Source organism: Bicyclus anynana, chromosome 20 (assembly GCF_947172395.1).
Source record: "Bicyclus anynana chromosome 20, ilBicAnyn1.1, whole genome shotgun sequence".
NCBI lineage: Eukaryota > Metazoa > Arthropoda > Insecta > Lepidoptera > Nymphalidae > Bicyclus > Bicyclus anynana.
The window spans coordinates 2,178,467-2,200,325 of NC_069102.1; the positions used below are offsets into that span (position 1 = coordinate 2,178,467).

Below are 21,859 nucleotides of genomic sequence, written 5' to 3' on the forward strand. Positions count from 1 at the left end.
ATCATTTACCATACAGTCTGAGTTTTATGATTTTATGATATGATATGATTTTTTGAAGATTGGGTTGGAATGATTGGGTTGTTTGTTCATTTTCTTGTTTGTTGGTAACAGTAAAACATAATGTAGCTGTAATTGTTACTTCACCACTTTGGTACACTTTTGTGACTCAGCTCTCTAAAAGAGAATAAAAAGAAAGAAGTGCACACTTACTATCAGCTAACACTTAGACTAAAAATCATTTCAGTGTCAAATAACACAGACCTTTTGTGGAATAGTAATACTAACTACTCAATGAACCTGTGTCCAATGGCACTTTCTGACAAAAAGAGTCTTTTAACAATCAAAGGACCTCCTTCTTCCAAGAAATTCTTTACTGGATAATAAATCACTTGTTCAATCAAAAACTGCAGTAAGCAAAAAGTTTAGAGTACTTAAGCACTGTAAAACATACTAGCTTTTTAGTTTAAAGCAAAAAAACATTTTACACTTTTAAACAAAAATATACTTAGGACAAGAAACCAAGTGTTTGTTTAAGACCACTATAATAACTTAATGCATAGAGATCACCATTTTTTACAGTAGTTTAATCAGATAAATAGTGTTTAATTTATTTAGTTGTTCTTACAAATCTTCAAGTGTTCAAAATAAACAATTATAATAACGTAGGTAACCTCAAAGTTTTGCACAGTTGCTATTTTCTCATTAAGTTTTAAGCCTCGCACAAACGTTTCTTTTAATGCTGTGTAAACATTAATTGTATTCAAAAGGTCGTAATTTCAAAACAAATATTTATAGAAGAGAAAAAATATTCGAACGTCACTCACAGTATAATAGGAAAGGAGGCCAGCGTTTTCATCCAGCACGAACCAGCGGTACTGCCAGCCTTTCATCACATTTGTCCATTTACTCAAAGATCCTTCCATCATGGTTACAAAACTCAAAAACAATTTAAAAACACATCAAAAATAAAGACAGAAAAAATTACACTGCGGCAAATACGTTCCACCGTAAATAATCCATACGTTTGACGTTAATTTCTGTGTTACCCCTTTGTAACTTTATTGACATCAATGTTTTGTGTTGCAAATATAAAAAAATACATTATTTGTGTAACATTATATTCTTGTTAATATAAAAGTAGCCTCTAATTTTATTAATCTTAAATTTATTACTCTAACTTTGAAAAATATATTAATGCAACCGTTAGAATGATATTCACAACAATATATTCTTTGTTCACAACTATCAACCACTCCTTAGTTTTCTCCTGCCCTGATAGATGGCGCTATAATAAACGCTAGCTGCTACCGTTATCATCAATAAATTATTTTATTTTTTAATCTTTTAATTTATCTAGATGGGCCGCTATTATTAATTTCTAACGCTCCGCCCTGGATTCATAAGAGAGCTATGTACTGTGGGTAAGTGTCTGATCTCTTAATAGTTTCATTTATCCTAACTAATATTGTAAGTAAGGCGAATGTGTTTGTTTGTTACGCTTTCTCGCTAAACCACTGAACCGATTTTTAAAATTATTTCATCAATGTTAAGCTACATAGGCAGTAACACAGTATCTCCGTATTCCCATGAGAAGCGGAACTAAGGTGGTGAATCCACGGAGTAGGACGTAGGTATGCATATAGTATCATAGTATGCACTTGAAGCTAAGTTAAATCCACAAGGTAAGGAAAGTGCACGATGTGTTTGGTTCTTGATGTTTTAATGTGATTTCAATTAAAATAACACACAAAGGTCTTATATTAAATTCTTTATATTTTACAACCCGATCATCACTTTCATCATAATTATTAACAACTAAATATACAACATCAAGTCCTTTTTAATTTAGTAATACTACAGCTAAACTATTTACAATGTTAAAGAGCCAAAGGCGGTATGTCAATGTCTTCTAAAGGATCTACCCCGCTTTGTTTTACTATACCCTGATGATATTAATACTCCCTTATTGTTTTCTTTATCTAATTTAGCTCCAGATAGATCTACAAATAATGGCACATTGTCTGATCCCTCTGAGATGACATCATCCTTGTTAAAGTTTTCTGGTGTGCCTTCCCCTTCGATTGCTAGTGCTTCAATGTCTTTGCTTAGCGAATTATTTTCTGCTGCTTCAACGAATGCGTTAGATAAATCCCCATTGAGCTTGCTTACGTTGCCTGTTGCGATGTCGTACATGAAAATTTCTCTTTCTTCTGGTTTCTCTTCATTTCTGCGAAATAAAATATTAGTAAGTTTTAATAGAACTTTAAAGTTTTAGGTTAAACAGTTGGAAATGAACAAAACAAAGTTTTAGTTAATTGAATTACATTAAAACATCAACTTTAAAATGGATAACTAAGATTTATATATAATATAATTAATTTCTTGGTTTAATTATAGATAGAAAAACGTTTAAGCTTACCCAGTGACCAAAAGAATGACAGATTGTTCATCGGTTGCTGTTTTCTTTTCCATATCGAGCCATTTTTCAAAGTTGTCTTTTGTTGGCATCTTCAAAAGAGTATTAAGAGTTTCGCCGGCAACAAATTTAATACCTCTTAAACTATCAGATGCCGAACGTTCAGCTCTTGGGTGTTCACCTTCCAAAGTTTCCGTTTGAACTGGAGCTAAGACCACAACAGATGTTATTTTTCTGCCTTTTAGTACGTCAGGTAAGGGAAATTGATTTCCTCTGACTTTGAGAGGTAGGTATCTGTTATATTTTTTATCATTCAAAGCCACAGGGTCAACTTGTGTGGCATCTTCTTTTACGTAATCGTTAGCAATTTGTTGACCTTCAGCAGTTTTTGGGTCAAAATGCACAACTTTCATTTCTACAGCCTGAGTTTGAGGAGGTGCTACAATGCTTGGCAAATTCTCCGATGCAGCGATTTCTTGGTCATCTTCGTCGATATTTTCGTCTATTCTAGATTCTATTTTATCACCACTAGGTTTGACGATTATAGGTCTGTTCTCACTGGCAGCTATTTGTTGACCGCCCCCAGCACTGAAAAAGTTTGCCAACTGGTCTGGAGGTAATGATTCGAGAGGAGTTTCGCCCACTTTGTCGTAATCAAGGACGCTTATATCAGCGTTGTCAAGAATACCAGAAGAGAGTAGCTGTTGTCGTAAGTCATCGGGAACTTCATCGGGCAGCTCAAAAGTGGGCTTCTTTTTCTGCTCTTTCTGAGGTTCAGGACTATTACTGACGGAGTTTACTGTAGATGATACATATTTTTGAGTCGTAGGTTTAATTTCTACTGTCCTAGAAGTAGATTGGTAGTATTCTGTAGGCGTCGAGCTGGTTACATAATTCTGCGCTGTTTGCAATCTAGTTCTTTCTTGTACATACTGATTATTTGCTGCAGCTTGATGTTGATTATATTGATTCAATCTTTGTTGGTATTCGTCTTGTTGCTGTTGCTGGTGTAGCTGTTGCTGCTGTTGTTGCTGTTGTTGTTGCTGCTGCTGCTGATGTTGTTGTTGCTGCTGCTGATGTTGTTGTTGCTGCTGCTGCTGATGCTGATGCTGCTGTTGCTGTTGATGAGCTAATTGTAGTTGTTGTTGCAAGCGTTGGATTTCCTCTTGTTGTTTTCTTACATTTTGTGCTAACTGTTGCCTAACTTGTTCTTGTTCAGCATCTATATATTGCGGCAGTGCTTGTTGTTCTACCGCACTTGCCGTCGGTGTTGGTTGGCTTATAATATTCAAACCACTATTATAACTGGGTTGTTCATTTGGTCCATTTACCGTTATATGCTGTTCATATCGTGGTATGGAGGCTACTAATTCCCCACCATTGGGTACAAATTGTTGAACATTTTGTTGATGGTCAAGATTAGATAATTCTTGGTTGTTACTCTGAGGTCTTTCTGATGGATTGTATTGTGGTCTACCAGTGGATAAGATCTGCGGATGGAAGTTCTGAGGATCATTCGAATTAGGTGATGGTTGGAAGCTAAATAATGGCGTGGAGGAAGGCTGTGGAAGAAACTGATTATGAGAAATTGGAGATGGTGTAGACGAAGGAGATGTTAAATATATGTTTTGGGAAGGAGTATCCTGTGCAGAGAGTTGAACTGAAGGTCTTAGCTGTGCCTGAGGACCTTGGTGGAAACTGACATGTTGTTGAGTGGGGTTTGGAAGAGGCTGGCGTTGAAAAGGAGGGCGGTTATCTTCAATATGCGGTGGAGATGGTTTCAAGTTAAAGAATGGAGACCTGCTCGGGGCAATTGAAAATGATGGTTTATTTTTATTGTTATCAAAGACTTGTGGTGGTCTTTGTTGAGGTAATTGTTGGTTAAAAGGAATTATTTGCTGAGGTCGGCTAAGCTCAGAGAAATGAGCTGGAGAAGGGCTTGGATTGGGTTTAGAATTAAGGTTGAAATTTTGAATTTGTCTGTTAGGCAACAATTGTTGTTTTGGAGGATCTACTTGATCAGTTGTTATTGTGTGATAATTTTCTTGCAAGTATTTTGCTTCGTCGAAATATTGTTGTTGAGGCCTTTGTGGCCCTGGATGAAAACTAACTCTAGGTGGACCATTGAAATGTGGCCTAGGACCAAATGATGGTGGATTATTTTGGCGAGAGTGGAATGAAGGAGGGTTATTTGGTCGTGGGAACGATGAGAAAATTGGTCCAATTGGTCCAGGGATTGTTGGAGCTACATTAGCAAAATGTTGGCTAGGATTAGGAGACACGTTTGAAAACGTAGGTCTTAGGGATATAGTAGGACCTAACGGTTGACGTGGTGCTTGCGCTCTAAAAGGTGTAACCGATGGCCCTTGTCTAGGTAATTGAGGTTCATGATTAAGTTGTGGCTGTTGTTGAAATTGTATGCGACTTTGTGCTTGTTGTACAGGTTGCTGATTATATACTTGCTGACTAGACTGACTAAAATGTTTTGTTTCTTGTTCGTATTGTGTTTTAGGTGACGCTGATCTTCCTGTTTGTACTTCAGTTGGCTGTGAATTAGGTAACGCAATTGCTGGTCTAGGAGCTGTCTCCTCTCTATCTTCGCCGTGATGATGCTCTTCTCGTCTGTGACTATAATGATGGTCATCGTTTCCAAATGTTATTTTAACATTGCTGTTACTATGATAGATTTCAGACTCTGGTTTAATAATAGCTCTCAACGTAGTCGTTTGTTGGGGTATGTAATGAGGTTGTGGAGTAACTGTCACATAATCTTCATGATGATCCTCGTCCTCGTTAGATGGCGGTGTGATAGCTGGTACAGGTTTTTCGTAGACTACTTTGTCTTTTGAGTGGGGGTCCTTACTGTATTTTACATAGAAAACGTGCACTGGTTCCTTTTTCTTTTTGAGTACTGGAGGTGGAGGCGGGGCTGGTAGAGATTCATTTGATTCTTTGATAATAATTTCTATTATAGGTTCAGGAGCTTCAATATAGTGAGGGTGTGAGTCTCCACTGTATAGTGGAGCAGTGGGTAGTGCTCCGTAAGGAGGTCCGTAGGATCCGTCAGGTCCATCATCGTGAATATTGAGTATTTTAGGTTGAGCGTAAATTTCGTTTTGGTTCACGGCATCTACTAGATTGTCATGGCTTGGATCGTATAGTGGATCTTTTTGGGAGTACTGCACTACGGGTTCCATTTGTACAGCGTATGGGGGTAATTTTCCTGCTCTTGGAGCAACATTTGAGATTCTTCGATTGCTGCTAATGGAGCGAAAATGTGCGACTCTAGAATGAGGCAGCACGAGTGAGTATTGAAGATTCTGAGGTGTCCTTATGTTGTCTAACTGTCGTTTCGGTTTCGTTTTCGTTGTCGAGTTCTTGGCGTATGTTGTGCTGAGCACAGCAAATGCTGTGACCTGAAACAACCATAAAGTTCATTTTAGATTTTTTTATAAGATCTGTGATAATATTGGCATTTATAACAGTAGGGAAAAAGTTTTTTAATTTTTAAATATGTTTTTATCACAAAGTTATAACTGTTTATTAATTAATTGCGTTGAAATAAAGTATGTACCGAGTCCTATCCAATAAGGTTATAACTTTATCCAGAACAAAAAAAGGGATTCGACGAAACATGTTTGTCTGCATTCTTAATGAAAATAAAAGTGAGTCTTCCTTGTACGTGATGGTATTTGGGAAGTCATTAAAGACCGACTTGAAACATGAAGTTTTATGATAACTGGCTGTTATTAAAGAGTATTTTAAAGGTACATTATTATTATTGCAGTAGTTAGTTGTGTTATTTTTAGTAAATTAAATTTATCTTTAAAAGTTATTTTATTACTTAGTTACGAGTACCTAATGTGACTACCTACCTACAATATCTTTCAATCTCAACATCATATGACGACCTCTCCTGTCATACCTTCTAGCTTTGTCATCTGATGATGATGAAACCGTAAGGTAGGAAGGATGAAACCGTCTATGCCGTTTAAAGTATTTTTGATTTTAAAATCAAAGTAATAAACCGATTTTCGTGAAAATTCTATGGGACAAATTTGTAAGTAGGTATCTACCCATTTGAAAAAAATATCTAATAATTTACAAATTGGTCAATAAATGACCAAGTAATGGTAACAAACATAACAAAACATAGGTACACGTTTCTTTTTTGAAGTCAGTCACAGTGTGTGAATGTACAGGGTGTAACTACTGCGTGGCGTGCGCATGATCCTTAAATTGGGGTAGGCATTATTCGTATACTACCTATAGATGGTACAAAATACAAGTTCGTAATAAATCCTTAGAGTAGGCAGTGGATTTTTGTATCTATGAAGGGCATGTACTTCAACTGTAAATGACAAATAAGTAACGTGAGTCCTTGTTATCATAACGAGCATTTCTTGCATCCTGTACTTATATGTTCTACGAATATTATGATAATTGAAATCCAGCAGGTGAAACTATTTATTTACACATTTGGACATTTCTCAGTTGACATTATGATTTTACGAAATACCTACGGACAATGCAGTTCTTATTGATTTGATGCTAATACTATTAGGTAGCTAACGTACGTCAAAGTTAGTAATTGACCGGCAAAACCTCTTAGTTAAAGCCAACGCACATTGCGATACGAGATTATCATGTCTATATAAAACAGAAGGTTGCAACACTTATTATCATCGTATGGTCAGATTGTTTTACCATTTTTTCATGTCATTGCAGCATGTTATAGGCTGAGGTAAGTGTGGTGATTGTCGGCTTGTAAATGCTAATTTATTTTGTAATGCACACATTGCTTCATTGTCAGCAAACTGTTGAAAGTAAAAGTAACTTCATATAGTTTTGTTACCATGCAATACTAAAGTAGAGTTGAGTAAATTGAATTGAATTGGAAAACAAAAACAACCTGTTTATTCTGTACGTATAATCTCTAAAGCCATAATAATAGTCAGAGTCTAAAGAGCAAGCTATATGCGCTTTATCTATGTTCTACGGGTAAGCACCATACCCGATATCATGATAGGTATTACCATAGATATAAGAAAAGCGTTAGCTTTTAGCGATGTCTGTTCTGTGGGTATTACCTATATTATTATTAGGGAACATACCCATACGACGTGACAAATTTTTCTCAACTTTTTACCTCTTACTGCTCATCTCGGTGACTGAAGTTTTTTTCCTAAAGATCGCCGCCCTATTTCATATTTTTTGCAAACAGAAAGTTAAAAGAATTAATCTAAGTCTTTATAAATATACGACGTTGCCTAAAAACGCTACACCCTGTGCGCTATAATTGACCTATAGCTCAAAAAAGCGTGACATTACCATAGAGGATATTACCTACTCGGCAAAAACCTAAAAATCCCTGTAATGTGGCATAGTATTATATTTTAACACGGGACGGAAAAACGGGTCCCATCTTCTGTTAGGGTCATCTCCTACCGGAGGTTAGCAATTAAACTTAATTCATTGCTGCCCGAAACAGTACTTAGGTATATTGAACCATTGGTTGGCGTAAGTTTTTTTTAAATTTTTTTTATTCTTTACAAGTTAGCCCTTGACTACAATCTCACCTGATGGTAAGTGATGATGCAGTCTAAGATGGAAGCGGGCTACCTTGTTAGGAGGAGGATGAAAATCCACACCCCTTTCGGTTTCTACACGGCATCGTACCGGAACGCTAAATCGCTTGGCGGTAGGTACGTCTTAGCCGGTAGGGTGGTAACTAGCCACGGCCGATGCCTCCGACCAGCCAGACCTGGACAAATTAAGAAAATCTCAATCTGCCCAGCCGGGGATCGAACCCAGGACCTCCGTCTTGTAAATCCACCGCGCATACCACTGCGCCACGGAGGCCGTCAACGTTCTTGAGTCAATATGTACTGTAGTAACTATAGATACCTTCCATTGTATCTTACCTACTACATATCTGTCTTCTTGGTTCAGTGGTTAGATTGTTCGGTTACCGATTTACAAGTACGTTTAGGGGTCAGGCGTGGGTGTGTGTTGTATCCGATCTCTAGTTAGGTACGAGCAGGTATAGGGTCAAGCGCAGCGTGGGTCAGGCCAACGTAAAACTTAATACTTATCAAAGCAATAACGCGTAGGTGACGTGGACCTTCACCTACTGTCCCGAAGAAAAAAAGTCGAATCAAAAATAGTTGCTTTTCTCGTGACTCATTATTAAGCCTTGAAATATAATATTTTCATAATTAAAAAACAAACAGAAATACATGACAAGTAAGCAAGGAAATATAGTATAAATAACCTAATTTCATGAGGACGAAGAGAAGTTGTGGTCGTAGTTAAATTTTTGTCACGCATCGTCCGTGTGTATTTCTTCCATTATGATAATTTATTCTCTGTATTACATCTCTGTGCCTCATCCGAGGTATCTCACAAAACCCAAAGCTGTGTCTAATCGCTCTTCGTCTCCGGTCGTGTCAGTGTACCGGCTTATCAGATTATCGATGAGACTTTGGCCTTTGGACTAACACTTTGTATAGGTACAATAACATTGAATTTACAATACGTAAGCCGTTATAACCCAGGACATGACCTCTGCCTTCCATTCGGTGAACGTAAATTCGAATACAGTCCGGCGCATGCACGTCCAACTTTTCAGATATGTGCATTTTAAGAAATTAAATATCTCGTGTCTCAAACGGTGAAGGAAAAACATCGCGAGGAAACCTGCATAGGTACCGGAGAAATGTAAAGTCAGCCAATCCGCATTGGTGGACTATTAGCCTAACCCCTTTTTTATTCTTTACAAGTTAGCCCTTGACTACAGTCTCAACTGATGGTAAGTGATGATGCTATCAAAGATGGAAGCGGGCTAACTTGTTAGGAAGAAGATGAAAATCCACTCCTCTTTCGGTGTCTACACGATATCGTACCAGACTCGAACAGTGAGCCGAATATGAGTTGTGATGCCGATAGTGAGCTGAAGATGAATGATGATGATAATTCAAAACCGCTTACGTATTTATAATATACTAATATTATAAATACGTAAGTTTGTCTGTTTATTTTAAGCCGAAACATCTGTACCTATCGATTTGGACATAGACGGTAAACACAATTTGTGGTCTAGGAACCTACTAATAATATTTTTGATGACAAAATGCTGTAAAAGTTAATTTACCAGCCGACGCCTCGCGGTTTCTCTTGCGAAGTTTCCGTGAGAATACAGAGATAAAATATAACCTATGACACTCACAAATAACGTAGCTTTCTAGTGGTAAAAGAATTTTCAGTATATCCAGAAATTACCTCTTTGTAATAGATATTAGGTAGTATAGACTCCAAGCCTGAAAGAGATTTATTGAGGTTTCTAATCACTCTTAACTTTGATTTATTATTAATTTAATAGTAGTCATTTAAGTATTAGATACAGAACACAGACAAGATCCAGTAAAACAACATGTTATCAAGGTGTATCGCTAGGCTAGGCCAGTAGAGCTGTAGCAGCAATTTTCCACAATTTCCCTGAGCCTTTTTCTCACGGTCAACGTATAAATTACGCATTGCGATCGTTTCAATACTTGTACCTCCACTTACATTATTATAATTTTATTCTGACGTAGATGTTATCCATACTATGAGTAATATTTTAAAGGAAAGATTGTGAGGTTGTAGGTTACCACAGAATATAATATTGACCTAACTCTGAATCTACTAACCCGTTTTTTAAAATTCTTTAAAAGTATAACCGATTTTTAAAGTTCTTTAAAAGTTTACTTATAGTGTTTTTCAGATAGAATGGGTACGGTGAATCACGGTAAACTTTCAAGAGTAAAACGAACTCTCACCCGTACCATTCTACATGCAACGAACTGTAGATATATCCGAGACGTTCCATTTTACATATACATACTTATTATACCTATCATTCGAATATCCATAAGTTTACATATATTATGTATTTAAGTATATCTATCCAATTATCACGTTACATAAGAAAGATGTAATCGAATTCATTAACTCATAGTAGTTCAGTTTATGTTAACAAGCGGAATATTTTCAAGACTTTGGAAAATTTTCAGATACCCCACTTTTTTGGGTGTGCAACGAAGATTTTATTGTCAATTCTGACCTACTCGTACAATAAAATGTAACTATTAAAATAAGCATAAATTGACTCAAAACTATAAAATCAAAATAAATTAAAACTAATACTTAAAAATACTTATCAAAACTTGCCGCCCTTGGTGCCCATTGGAGGTCCATGCTAGAGGCCTATGTCCAGCAGTAATAAGGTATTCGTAGACCAAATAGCGGGCGCTCACTAGTTCTTAATATTAATATGTTCACTACAGTCCATTCACTAAAATTAGGTGCGAAACAGTATTTTTCTTGTTTCATCATTATCACTTGCACATTTCGGATTATTTGTGTCACGGTAACGTGTCTTTGAAAGTCTACCTTTACCTGCAGATCGAGAATAATTTGGTAATACACAAGGACGCTTCAGTTGTTTTTATGACACACGAGTTTATCATATAAATATTTAATTAACACCTTGCAAGGCTGTGGTTTAAGCTATGTATACAAGATGTCCCATAATTAATGGATAAAACGCAAATAGTAGATACTCTACGTAATTACCTATACTTATTAATGAAAAAAGTCCTTAGGGTTACATATACTATATACGGTTTTTTTCTATTTTGAATCACTTTTTTCAGTACTGTAAGTACTGTTAGTACTGTAAGTACTGTACTGTAGCTGCAATTAAGATTTTAAAGATTAAATTACCGATGAATTATAATAATTTTTTTTAAAATAAAATCAATTTGACTAATTTATTATAGTTTCGCAATTTGACATAAACTTTATTTAAATATTTTATTATTTTCATTACTTTAGAATTATTTCATTATTGGTATAGTTGTGGTAAATTTCCTGTATGTCACTTTATTTTCAATCAAATTATCATGTAACATATATAAATAATTTGAACATTTATATTGTATTACTGGATTTAAAAATTTGCACGCCTAATTTGTGGCAAAACATGTTTGGCCCATTAATAATTGTGAATTGTATTCATTGTATCTGTTATAACCCATGTTTTAGCAAATAAATTATTATTATTATTATTATAAAAAACAGCTTTGAGTGCAATAATTATTTTTCTTTCATTAAGATGACGCGATTAAAAAAAAATGTATGTGACATAAGTGTACCGTTATTTTAAAAAAGATCTTATTGCTTTTAGTAATTTCAACAACTTTTAAATAAAGGCATTACTATATTAAAATAGTTTATAGTGCAAGAAAATATTTAATTATAATTTACGTATGTTTGTATTTGTATTATGCGTAAATAAAAATACATCTATCCCTTCCACGTAGCGTCTTGATCAAAGAAAGGGAAAGTGTCGTAAAAATCAAAATATTTAAATGTACGTAACTGCCTCATAATTCTTTAATATTAAAAGTGTATTTTTATAGCAGGCCTATATTTTTTTAACGATAGACACTTTGAAGAACTTTTAAAAATCTACATAATTGTTTATAATTCGCACACTTGTCCGTCTAATGGACACTAAGATGCAAAGATTACACAAAATGTGGGTCAACTTACAAAGAGGAAATGGAGATTATTTTCTGTTATTTCCTTTACGTATGTTACGTAATGTGAGAACGTGTCGTAACATTGAACATGCATACGACGTATCATCATATCATTAGAAAATATAATTGATGCGGGTCACAAAACATGATGACGTAATAACTCCGCTTAGCCGGCTGCCGAAAGGATTTATAGATACTATTAATTTATTTTGACGACCTCCGTGGCGTATCGGTATGCGCGGTGGATTTACAAAACGGAGGTCCTGGGTTCGATCCCCGGCTGGACCGATAGAGATTTACTTAATTGATCCAGGTCTGGCTGGTGGGAGGCTTCGGCCGTGGTTAGTTACCGAGAAAGACGTACCGCCAAGCAATTTAGCGTTCCGGTACGATGTTGTGTAGAAACCGAAAGGGGTGTGGGTTTTCATCCTCCTCCTAACAAGTTAGCCCACTTCCATCTTAGACTACATCATCACTTACCATCAGGTGAGATTGTAGTCAAGGGCTAACTTGTGAATAATAAATAATAAAAAAAAATACTAGCCGACGCCCACGACTTCATCTGCGTAAGTTTTCATCCCCAATAAATTTTACATTACTGAAAAATTACAGACTTCCATAAAAATTTTCAACTCCTATTTAACCTACATGGGCTAAATTAAATTAAAATACTTTATTATAAAGGCCAAAGTTTGTGTGTGTGTAGGTTTGTTCCTCTTTTACGCTGCGGCTACTGAAGCGATTTGGCTAAAATTTGGATTGAAAATAGGTTTTACTCTGATTTAACATTTAGGCTATATACTTTTTATCCCGGTAAAATCCATGGTTCCCGCGGGATTTGTGAAAAATTGAATTACACGCGGACGTAGTCGCGGGCGTCCGCTAGTATTCTATTTATCTCGTTTCGCAGAGAGATGGTCGAAATTTTTGAGTAAAGTCTGTATACCTGGCTAGGGAGTAGTGGGGCTAAATCCTTTACTACGGAAAGACTGGAAATCCGCCGGATATCGTTCCGATATTTTATTATATTGTAATTTAGACATTAAAACGGAAAATGAAATTACTTATGTCTTATCTATACCATCTTTACCAGTATTATAAAGAGGAAAACTTTGTATGTTTATTTGTTTGTAATGAATAGGCTCAAAAACTACTGGACCGATTTTAAAAATTCTTTTACCATTCGGAGGCTACGTTATCCTCAAATAACATAGGCTAAATTTTATTTTGGAAAAAAATAAGGTTCCGTAAGATATTTGGGTAGTTGAATGTTTACATCGAGTTTCACGCGGACAAAGTCGCGGGCGTCCGCTAGTTTGAAATAAATCAATACCTAAATTCACTCACGTGTTACGATCTTTCAACATGCGAAGACTAATTAATTATTATTACGAGAAGCAAGGTGGTCTCTATTCAATCTTCCATTGAAAAGAATCATTAGTCTGTCTGTCTGTCAATCATTTCCAGTAGATGATTCTTTTATAGCTCCCTGTAGGCTATATAGCACTTGACAGCATGACTTGAACTGTGAACGTGTAATTATATAACACCATAAGTGTTTAGAGATTGGATGTGTTCTGGGAATTTTTGTTTTGCTTGACATCAAGTGATCCGTCTACTTGTTCTGTAAACTGTTCGTCAATATAAAAAAAGTTTTTGAACTTAAATATGGGTTGGTTGTAGTGTGGTATATCAACATCATCATCAAATAACAGAAACTCCGACTCTAACCTAACCAAACCACCCAAAACTGTATTATGGTTAGGTTAGAGTCCTTTGGTAAACCAAAAGTCTCCACTGGTCCCTATACTTTTTTTTCTTAGAATCATCATTCCTTTAAGATATCGCACTTCTAAAAGTTGAAGGTTTTATATTCCAGAATCTAGATGATATAAGGCATTTAGTATGTCTATACATTAAGGTAACCGACTTCAAAAAAAGGAGGAGGTTCTCAATTATGTTTGTTTTTTTTTAATGTTTGTTTTCCCATCACTTCGTCATTATAGTTATAGGTTATATCACTAACCAATATTGATTTTATTTGTTTGAAAAAGTATAGTTCCAGATCGATGTCATTTTCATGAAAATCGGTTTCGTAATTTTGTGTTAAAATCAAAGTAACTGAAATATGTCTTTGAAGTCGGTTCCATTTTTATGTTTAAAAGATTATTTCTAAATCTTTTACACAGAGTAAATCCGGAAACATTGTCATTGGACCTTAAAAAAACAATTTTAGTACGTACCTAGACATGGGATCAATGGTTACATTCGATCCAGTCGAATTTCTGATTTATTATTTTTTTTTCATTCGAAATATATATCTTTGTCTGACTGTTGTGCACAGTTACTCTTATACAAACTTTATTATGAGAGTAAAAGTATATTTCGCTAACCGTAGAGCAAGCGCACATAACAATGGATGATTAATTGCTCGGGCCACAAGTTAATTTTCCTTGAAACTAGATTAAGATGCGGAACCACAATGCGGTAGCTGTTAGTCATTGTTGATGAGCTTTGTTCATTATGATAATATTACGTTTTGTTGCGTTTACGTGACTCTTCTGCAGTTCGAGCATAATTCACAACAATTTATTTGACTATTGCGTAATCAAAGTTTTGTTTTATGTATGTACAGCCTGATGTTTAAAATAACAATTATGATCTTTATTTTCAAGATAAAAAAACACATAAAAATAAAACTAAAACCTTATTACTAAAAGTTACTACTAATTATACGATATAGTACATACATACATAATAATATGTGTAAATCCAGATAATTAATGTCATGGAATTTGCACTATGTAAGTATGAACTGGCTTAGTATAAATGGCCGAAATTTGGGTTATTTATTACTCTGTTCTCTCATTTATTTATTTACTCTTTTTTATTTTAATAATATTTTTAATACACAAATTGATACAATCCTTTCCTTCAGTAGTGGAGCTTTTGAATGCCCAGGGCACCGGTGGACAGGATTCGTCTCGTCAAGGATTATTTCCTTTTATATCCTACCCTTGATCCTGAGTCAAACGAAAGCTTCTTTAGGATAGCTTTTCGCTATAAGACCATTGACTGAAACGATTATCGGAACAATAATAATTAATAAAACCGTACCTACAAGACAAAGAAAAACTTAAGTAATAAAGCATCTTCAACATCAGCTTTCGAAAAAATCGAAATTAATTTACACAAATTGACCTAAACAAAAATCAAACCCGATAACCATACGTAGCCAGAGAGAGAACGCCAACATCATTAGGTCATTAGACCTTACATTTACCGAAACGTGACGCCGAGACCTTGCCACGTCATTTTGATAAATCAAGTCATTATATCAACGTTTGTAATTTCATATTGCAGCACTAATATTATGAATTTTTAGATCAATCATACCAAGGTGAAAACACAAGTGAATGTGGATCCTTATAAAATTACACAATCCAACTGATTAATGAATTTATTAATTATATGTTTTTTCTTGTATCTGTTAGTAATCATGATATTATTGGAACGTTCTGTCGCATGGTACCTATATTGGTACCAAATATTGGAAATTCTATTTAAATATACATATGTATATGTTTCTGTTACATTCAATTAACTTCAAAAATAGTTATATATATGACGGCCTCCATGGCGCAGTGGTATGCGCGGTGGATTTACAAAACGGAGGTCCTGGGTTCGATCCCCGGCTGGGCAGATTGAGATTTTCTTAATTTGTCCAGGTCTGGCTGGTGGGAGGCATCGGCCGTGGCTAGTTACCACCCTACCGGCAAAGACGTACCGCCAAGCGATTTAGCGTTCCGGTACGATGCCGTGTAGAAATCGAGAGGGGTGTGGATTTTCATCCTCCTCCTAACAAGTTAGCCCGCTTCCATCTTAGATTGCATCATCACTTACCATCAGGTGAGATTGTAGTCAAGGGCTAACTTGTAAAGAATAAAAGAAAAAAAAAGTTAGAATTTAAGTATAAATATTATAAAATGTGGTATATTTATCCTCATCATCATCATCATCACCGTCGTATGTCAAATGCTATCCTCGAAACAAAAGCTTGGTGACCCATATACAATTAAAACTTTTTTTTTCCTGCGGATAGTCCAGGAAAATATTATGCACCTGCAGGCTAATTCACTATTTACGTATGCTAGTTGATTTGATGTTAATTTTAATAGGTTGATAATAAATACCATAATAGTGAATATATCCAACTGTTATCATTCCGCCAAAGACGAAAATACTTGTACCTAGGAAGGCGTTTTCATTTTGTTAACAAGTTTGCTTTTGACTACAATCTCACCTGATTGTAGAAATCATGCAGTCTAAGATGAAACCGGACTAACTTGTAAGGAGGAGGAAAATGAAAATCCACCGCCTTTTTCGGTTTCTACCGGAACGCTAAATCAAGTGAATATAATTAGTACGTTAATGTGATTACAATCAAGCTCAATGCTGTCACAGATAAAAAACAATCTAATTTATCTAGTTATATCATAAGTAACAGGCAATAGTCGCGCTGTCTGTATGTTTGGCGTTATCCGAAGATCAAGTTCACCGACACGACACTTTCACCGGGACAATGGATCCGTTTATCAATAACTGCCGTATGATTAGTTCCTATTTATTCATGGGGCTTCCTGCTCGCAGCGGATTTGTTGGCGTGACGTCACGCACCAGCCATTACGGCTGTTATGACAGTTTTGTAGAAATGAGCTTTTTGATTTGTTTGCTGCTTAGCTAATTCAAAATATTATAACTTATACGACCGCTTTAGATGGTCATTTATACGGTAATTTTTTTTCATTTGTATTTTTTTAAAACAATTTCCTGGTAATCATCCCGTAGAATTAAAGATATGTACTATATAAATACTTAAAGATATGTGCTGTGCATTTTAAGAAATTAAATATGTGTACATTTTAAGAAATTAAATATCATAAAAATAGTGTCTCAAACGGTAAAGGAAAAACATCGTGAGGAAACCTGCATAATCTGCGTGTGTGAAGTCTACCAACCCGCATTGGGACAGCGTGGTGAACTATTGGCCTAACCGCTCTCATTCTGAGAGGAGACTCGAGCTCAGTAGTGAGCCGAATATGGATTGATAACGAATTCTACTACTACTATTGGAACTCTATCATTTTCCGTGATTGAAGCATTCTCAAAATAATTTCAGCTTAGCAGACGCACGAGTCTCCGTCCGCGTCAATTTCTGTTTTCGATTCCGAAAGCTCGACATTCTCAAGATACTGAACAAATCTATACTAATATTATAAAGCTAAAGAGTTTGTTTGATTGAAGGCGCTAATCTCAGGAACTACTGGTCCGATTTGAAAAATTCTTGCAGTGTTAGATTGCCCATTTATCAAGGAAGGCTATAGGTTATATATTATCCCCGTATTCATACGCGAACGGAAACCACGCGGGTGAAACCGCGCAGCGTCAGCTAGTCATGTATATCCGGTACTGCGTTCGCGATTTGAGTCCAGCTAATGGCATCTATCTATAAGTTGAACGAACGATAGAATCATTTTAAATCGATTCGTTTACAATTGACAGGTTCAGATCAAATGTAAATTACCCGCCGCACGCGGCTCATGAGGAAGGACTGTGTGCTTTCTAATGACATACACACTATGCGAGAGTGTAAGACATTTTATTATACAGGATGCTCGGAAGTATTTTCCATAACTTCAAGGTGTTGACAAGTCCACATATAGGAGCCGAAATGCGTAACTAATTTTTTTAATAAAAAAAAACTTTTTTGTTTCCATACATAGTAATTGAAATAATGCCGACTGTCTATCCCAGAGGAGACTCGAGCTCAGCAGTGAGCCGAATATGGTCTGATAATGATGATGATGATGAAAGGGGCTCAAAATCGAGAGATCATGGTTCGATCCCCGCCTACTCATCTATTGTCGTACCCACTCCTAATAGTCTTTCCGTCTAATTGGAGGGGAGCGAAAATAGACGGAGAGACGGCCTCCGTGGCGCAGTGGTATGCGCGGCGGATTTACAAGACGGAGGTCTTGGGTTCGATCCCCAGCTGGGCCGATTGAGGTTTTCTTAATTGGTCCAGGTCTGGCTGGTGGGAGGCTTCGGCCGTGGCTAGTTACCACCTTACCGGAAAAGACGTACCGTACCGTACGTAGGGGTGTAGATTGTCTTCCTACTCCTAACAAGTTAGCCCGCTACCATCTTAGATTACATCATCATTTACCATCAGGTGAGATTGTAGTCAAGTATACTTGTACAAGTATAACTTGTATAGAACAAAAAAAAAGACGGGGAGACGGGAAGGCTGTTGATGACTGCAATAAAATACGTTTATCCCTTTCTTTTTCTAAACAAAAATCAAAGTTGGGTAATGAAGGATAGAGCGAAAAGTTTGAAAATTCAAAATTTTCATTTTTTTAGTTTACAAACACGTTTGAAACGTCAAGTTTGTCTATTTCTTAAGACTCTACCACTGATAGTTATATAATTATCATAGTACCTAACACTTAATGAAATTACGTTAGTAAATGCTTTGGTTGAATTTGTAGGTTAGTGTCGAAGGAGATCTGCATTGCTATCAGTCAGTGGGTAAGTAGATTAATAATATGCTTATTAATATTGTTTCTATTCTAATGAGTATAATTGGTAATGTACCTAAATAAATTCTTAAGCGTTTTTTTTCACGGGTAATTATACCCCAGTGACGTCATTTGAATGAATGGCTTTGAATGAGGAGTTACGCTTTTTTAAATTGCCATAAAGTTATTTCATTGAGACTTGTTAAACTTAATATTACCTACCAGTGGCGAAGGATGGCATTTTGATGAAGCAAAGCCGTCTCAAACAAAAGAAAATTCATATAGCGTGATACAAACTTCTTAAATATGTAGATGCAGTACAATAGTAAATATGCATGGATTTTTAAAGGTAACCCGGTGAGAGTCGGCTTGATTGAACTCTTCGCCGCTGTTACCTACTAAGGTTTCTGGTCTCACTCTTTCGAGACTGCGCGACTCGTTAAACAACTCTACTATAGTATGCGCATTATCATCTGAGTCGTCCGGTCATAAAAGTCAAAAAAGATAGGAATGTGCAGCGCGCCTACCTGCGCACCCTAATTATCGATAAACGGCTACCTGCGCACGTGCTAATGATGAGTCAATAATGATTTGGACGATTCTGATTGGTCGGTTTCTAATGTAATTGCATTGCGTATTTTTTTTGCTATAAATGTGTTTACTGCAATTAAATAAATACATTCATGTGTTACTCGTTGCGCACTATGGATACTAATATATAATAAATTTGGCAGAAGACGAAGATTCTGATGATGAAGACTCAGATGAAGATTAATTTTATTTAGTTAATAATTATATAATATGAAATATGTATTATATTAAATCAAATATTGTTAATTTTTTTAATTTTGTGAACAAGATACGATAATAAACTTTACTTATCGATAATATGTCTTTCATTGTTACACCCTTCACTAGACGGCTCCATAAGACCCATAAGTGCAAGCGAGATAGATATAGAGAAATGATTTATGGCCCTAAGACTCAGTTGTTAATGCTATTAGTATAGGTAGGGTAAACTCCTCTTTAACATCTGATACCTAGTGACTGTTAAGTAATTCATAATTTCCACCCTAAGCTTTGCATCAGGGTAGTGGATTAATATCCCCTGACCATGTGGGCCGATATCTGACGTCATCTGGATGTGGGTTTTAAATCCACGATCTCGTGGGCGCTCGGACTGATACACTCAGGTCAAAACATCCTTCTAGAATGACCCTCTAAGCTGAGATCCGAGTCTCAGAGGAGACGCCCATATTTACTTCAGCCTTCGGGCCCCATCAGGCACTCGATCAAACCCCCCAGTGACGTCACTGGGGTTCTATTGGAGCCTACGAAACTTACACAATCAGAAAAAAGCTGATAAAGAGGATATATCTGCGAGTATATTTACTGAGAAGGATTGATAACAAAAACAACATAACAATTTCTCTAACGACAAAGTTATTTTGAAAACCCGCGGCGTCCCGCCCGCCTCTTCATTACGATTCGAGCTTTCTACGGCATTCCGGGGCGACCAGTCGTCCGACCCGTCTGCCGACCAGTCCGTCAACCAGTCCACCGTTCGTTTTGGAGTGAGAGTGAAACAACGGCGCGATTACGCTTCGTCTTTGGCGGTAACAACTAAAGGTACAAATGTAATCACAACGTTGTAGTTTATTTTTAATAGACCCTTCGGATGTTTTGAATTAGTTCACGTTTTAGTTGGTTAACGTTTTAATATTAAGTCTTGCGTTCTAGTACTTAAACATAAGTCAGTATTTTTACTACCAATGTATTTTTCAAGACGTTTGGTCGTTATTCCATATAATGATAAAGAATAACGACTAAGACCAGTCTATTTTTAAAGACCCAGGTGATAGTGATCGAACCCGTGGTGTGTCTAAGCTCCCAAAATAAGCTATAAGCCTATTATGCTAATGAGGACCTAAAAAATCAAAAAATCACAATCAAAAATCATTTATTTCTAGTAGGCTCAGTTTAAAAGCACTTTTGACACGTCAGTTGACTATTTGTAAAGATTCTACCACCGGATCGGAAGGCAGCTACTTATAGGAACTACTATCGGACCCGGTCAAGCTTCATTTTGACTTATGTGCGCTTCTTCCCTACCTACCCTACCCGTACCCTACCCCTACCATACCCCTACCCTACCCTATCCCTACCTTATCTTAAGACACTTATGCACATTTGTCCACCTCAGTTTTGATGCGCTAATGTAATCTCTAGTATGAAATATCATTGTTTGTTACTGATATAAAATAGGTAGCTATTTTGCACATTTTGAAAAGCTAACTAAACTGAATTTCAATTTCGTAGGAAGCTAGTTTGAATTATTTGTGTTACTGTCATTATCATAATTTTAATTTAATACAATTTGTTTTATAAATCAGTTGAAAATCAGTGCTGAAAATCACCGGCATTTGCTTGGTTCATGCAGCAAAATGCTGACAGTTTTGGTCTTGCCTAGCTCAACTGGTTGAGGCATCGGACGCTACAATAGTATTTTAGAATTTAAACAGTTTACAGTTTGGATAGTGCCGCGATGCAAGAACCAGCTCATGACTAAGCCCCGTATGTATGGTTCGAAACTAGCATATTCCGACCTAATATCACATGAGTTTTAGCCGTGTTTCATAATCAATTAATATGCTAAAATAGTACTTAGGGATTGTGGTGTGTGGCACAATTTTTAAAATAAACGTCTTTTCTTTCTTTCTTTTTTAACCGACTTCAAAAAGGAGGAGGTTCTCAATTCGGTCGGTATTTTTTTTTTATGTATGTACACCGATTACTCAAAGACGCCTGGACCGATTTCTAAAACTTTTTTTTTTTATAAGCTCGTTAACCCACGTCAGACGTCAAAGCAGTGTGGTGGGTCTACTGATAATCTTATCTAAAAATAATATGATTCACTTAATATCTTAAGCTTCTTATGATACGAGTAGCGTGAATCATAATCATCCTAAGGCTCATCTTACGAGTAGGCATATTGAGACACTAGATTGGATCAAAAGTCGAAAGCTTGAAAGTAAGCCTTTTGATGAAGGCAGCGAAGATTTTATACTCTTAGATTTATTACGTGCATACAAAAGTGGGACCGATAGCCCAGGGGATATGACCTCTGCCTCCGATTCCGGAGGGTGTGGGTTCGAATCTGGTCCGGGGCATGCATCTCCAACTTTTCAGTTATGTGCATTTTAAGAAATTACTCATCACGTGTCTCAAATGGTGAAAGAAAACATCTTGAGGAAACCTAGATACCAGAGAATTTT

General features: G+C 36.2%; 2 protein-coding genes across 2 annotated transcripts in view; both read right to left on the minus strand.

The window, feature by feature from the left end:
• The window catches only part of LOC112047076 (oxysterol-binding protein-related protein 9), an 80,302-nt gene extending 79,262 nt beyond the window's left edge, over positions 1-1,040 (minus strand). Inside the window, exon 1 of the mRNA XM_024083994.2 lies at positions 825-1,040. Within this exon, the coding sequence (XP_023939762.1) occupies positions 825-926 (102 nt within the window). The 5' untranslated portion in view covers positions 927-1,040. The remainder of the gene's footprint in view (positions 1-824) is intronic.
• A 713-nt stretch (positions 1,041-1,753) lies between these two features.
• The window catches only part of LOC112047062 (myb-like protein AA), a 33,682-nt gene continuing 13,576 nt past the window's right edge, over positions 1,754-21,859 (minus strand). The window contains exons 2-3 of the mRNA XM_024083975.2: positions 2,420-5,832; positions 1,754-2,227 (exon numbers count right to left, since the gene is read on the minus strand). Coding sequence (XP_023939743.1) covers positions 1,900-2,227; positions 2,420-5,832 — 3,741 coding nt within the window. The 3' untranslated portion in view covers positions 1,754-1,899. The remainder of the gene's footprint in view (positions 2,228-2,419; positions 5,833-21,859) is intronic.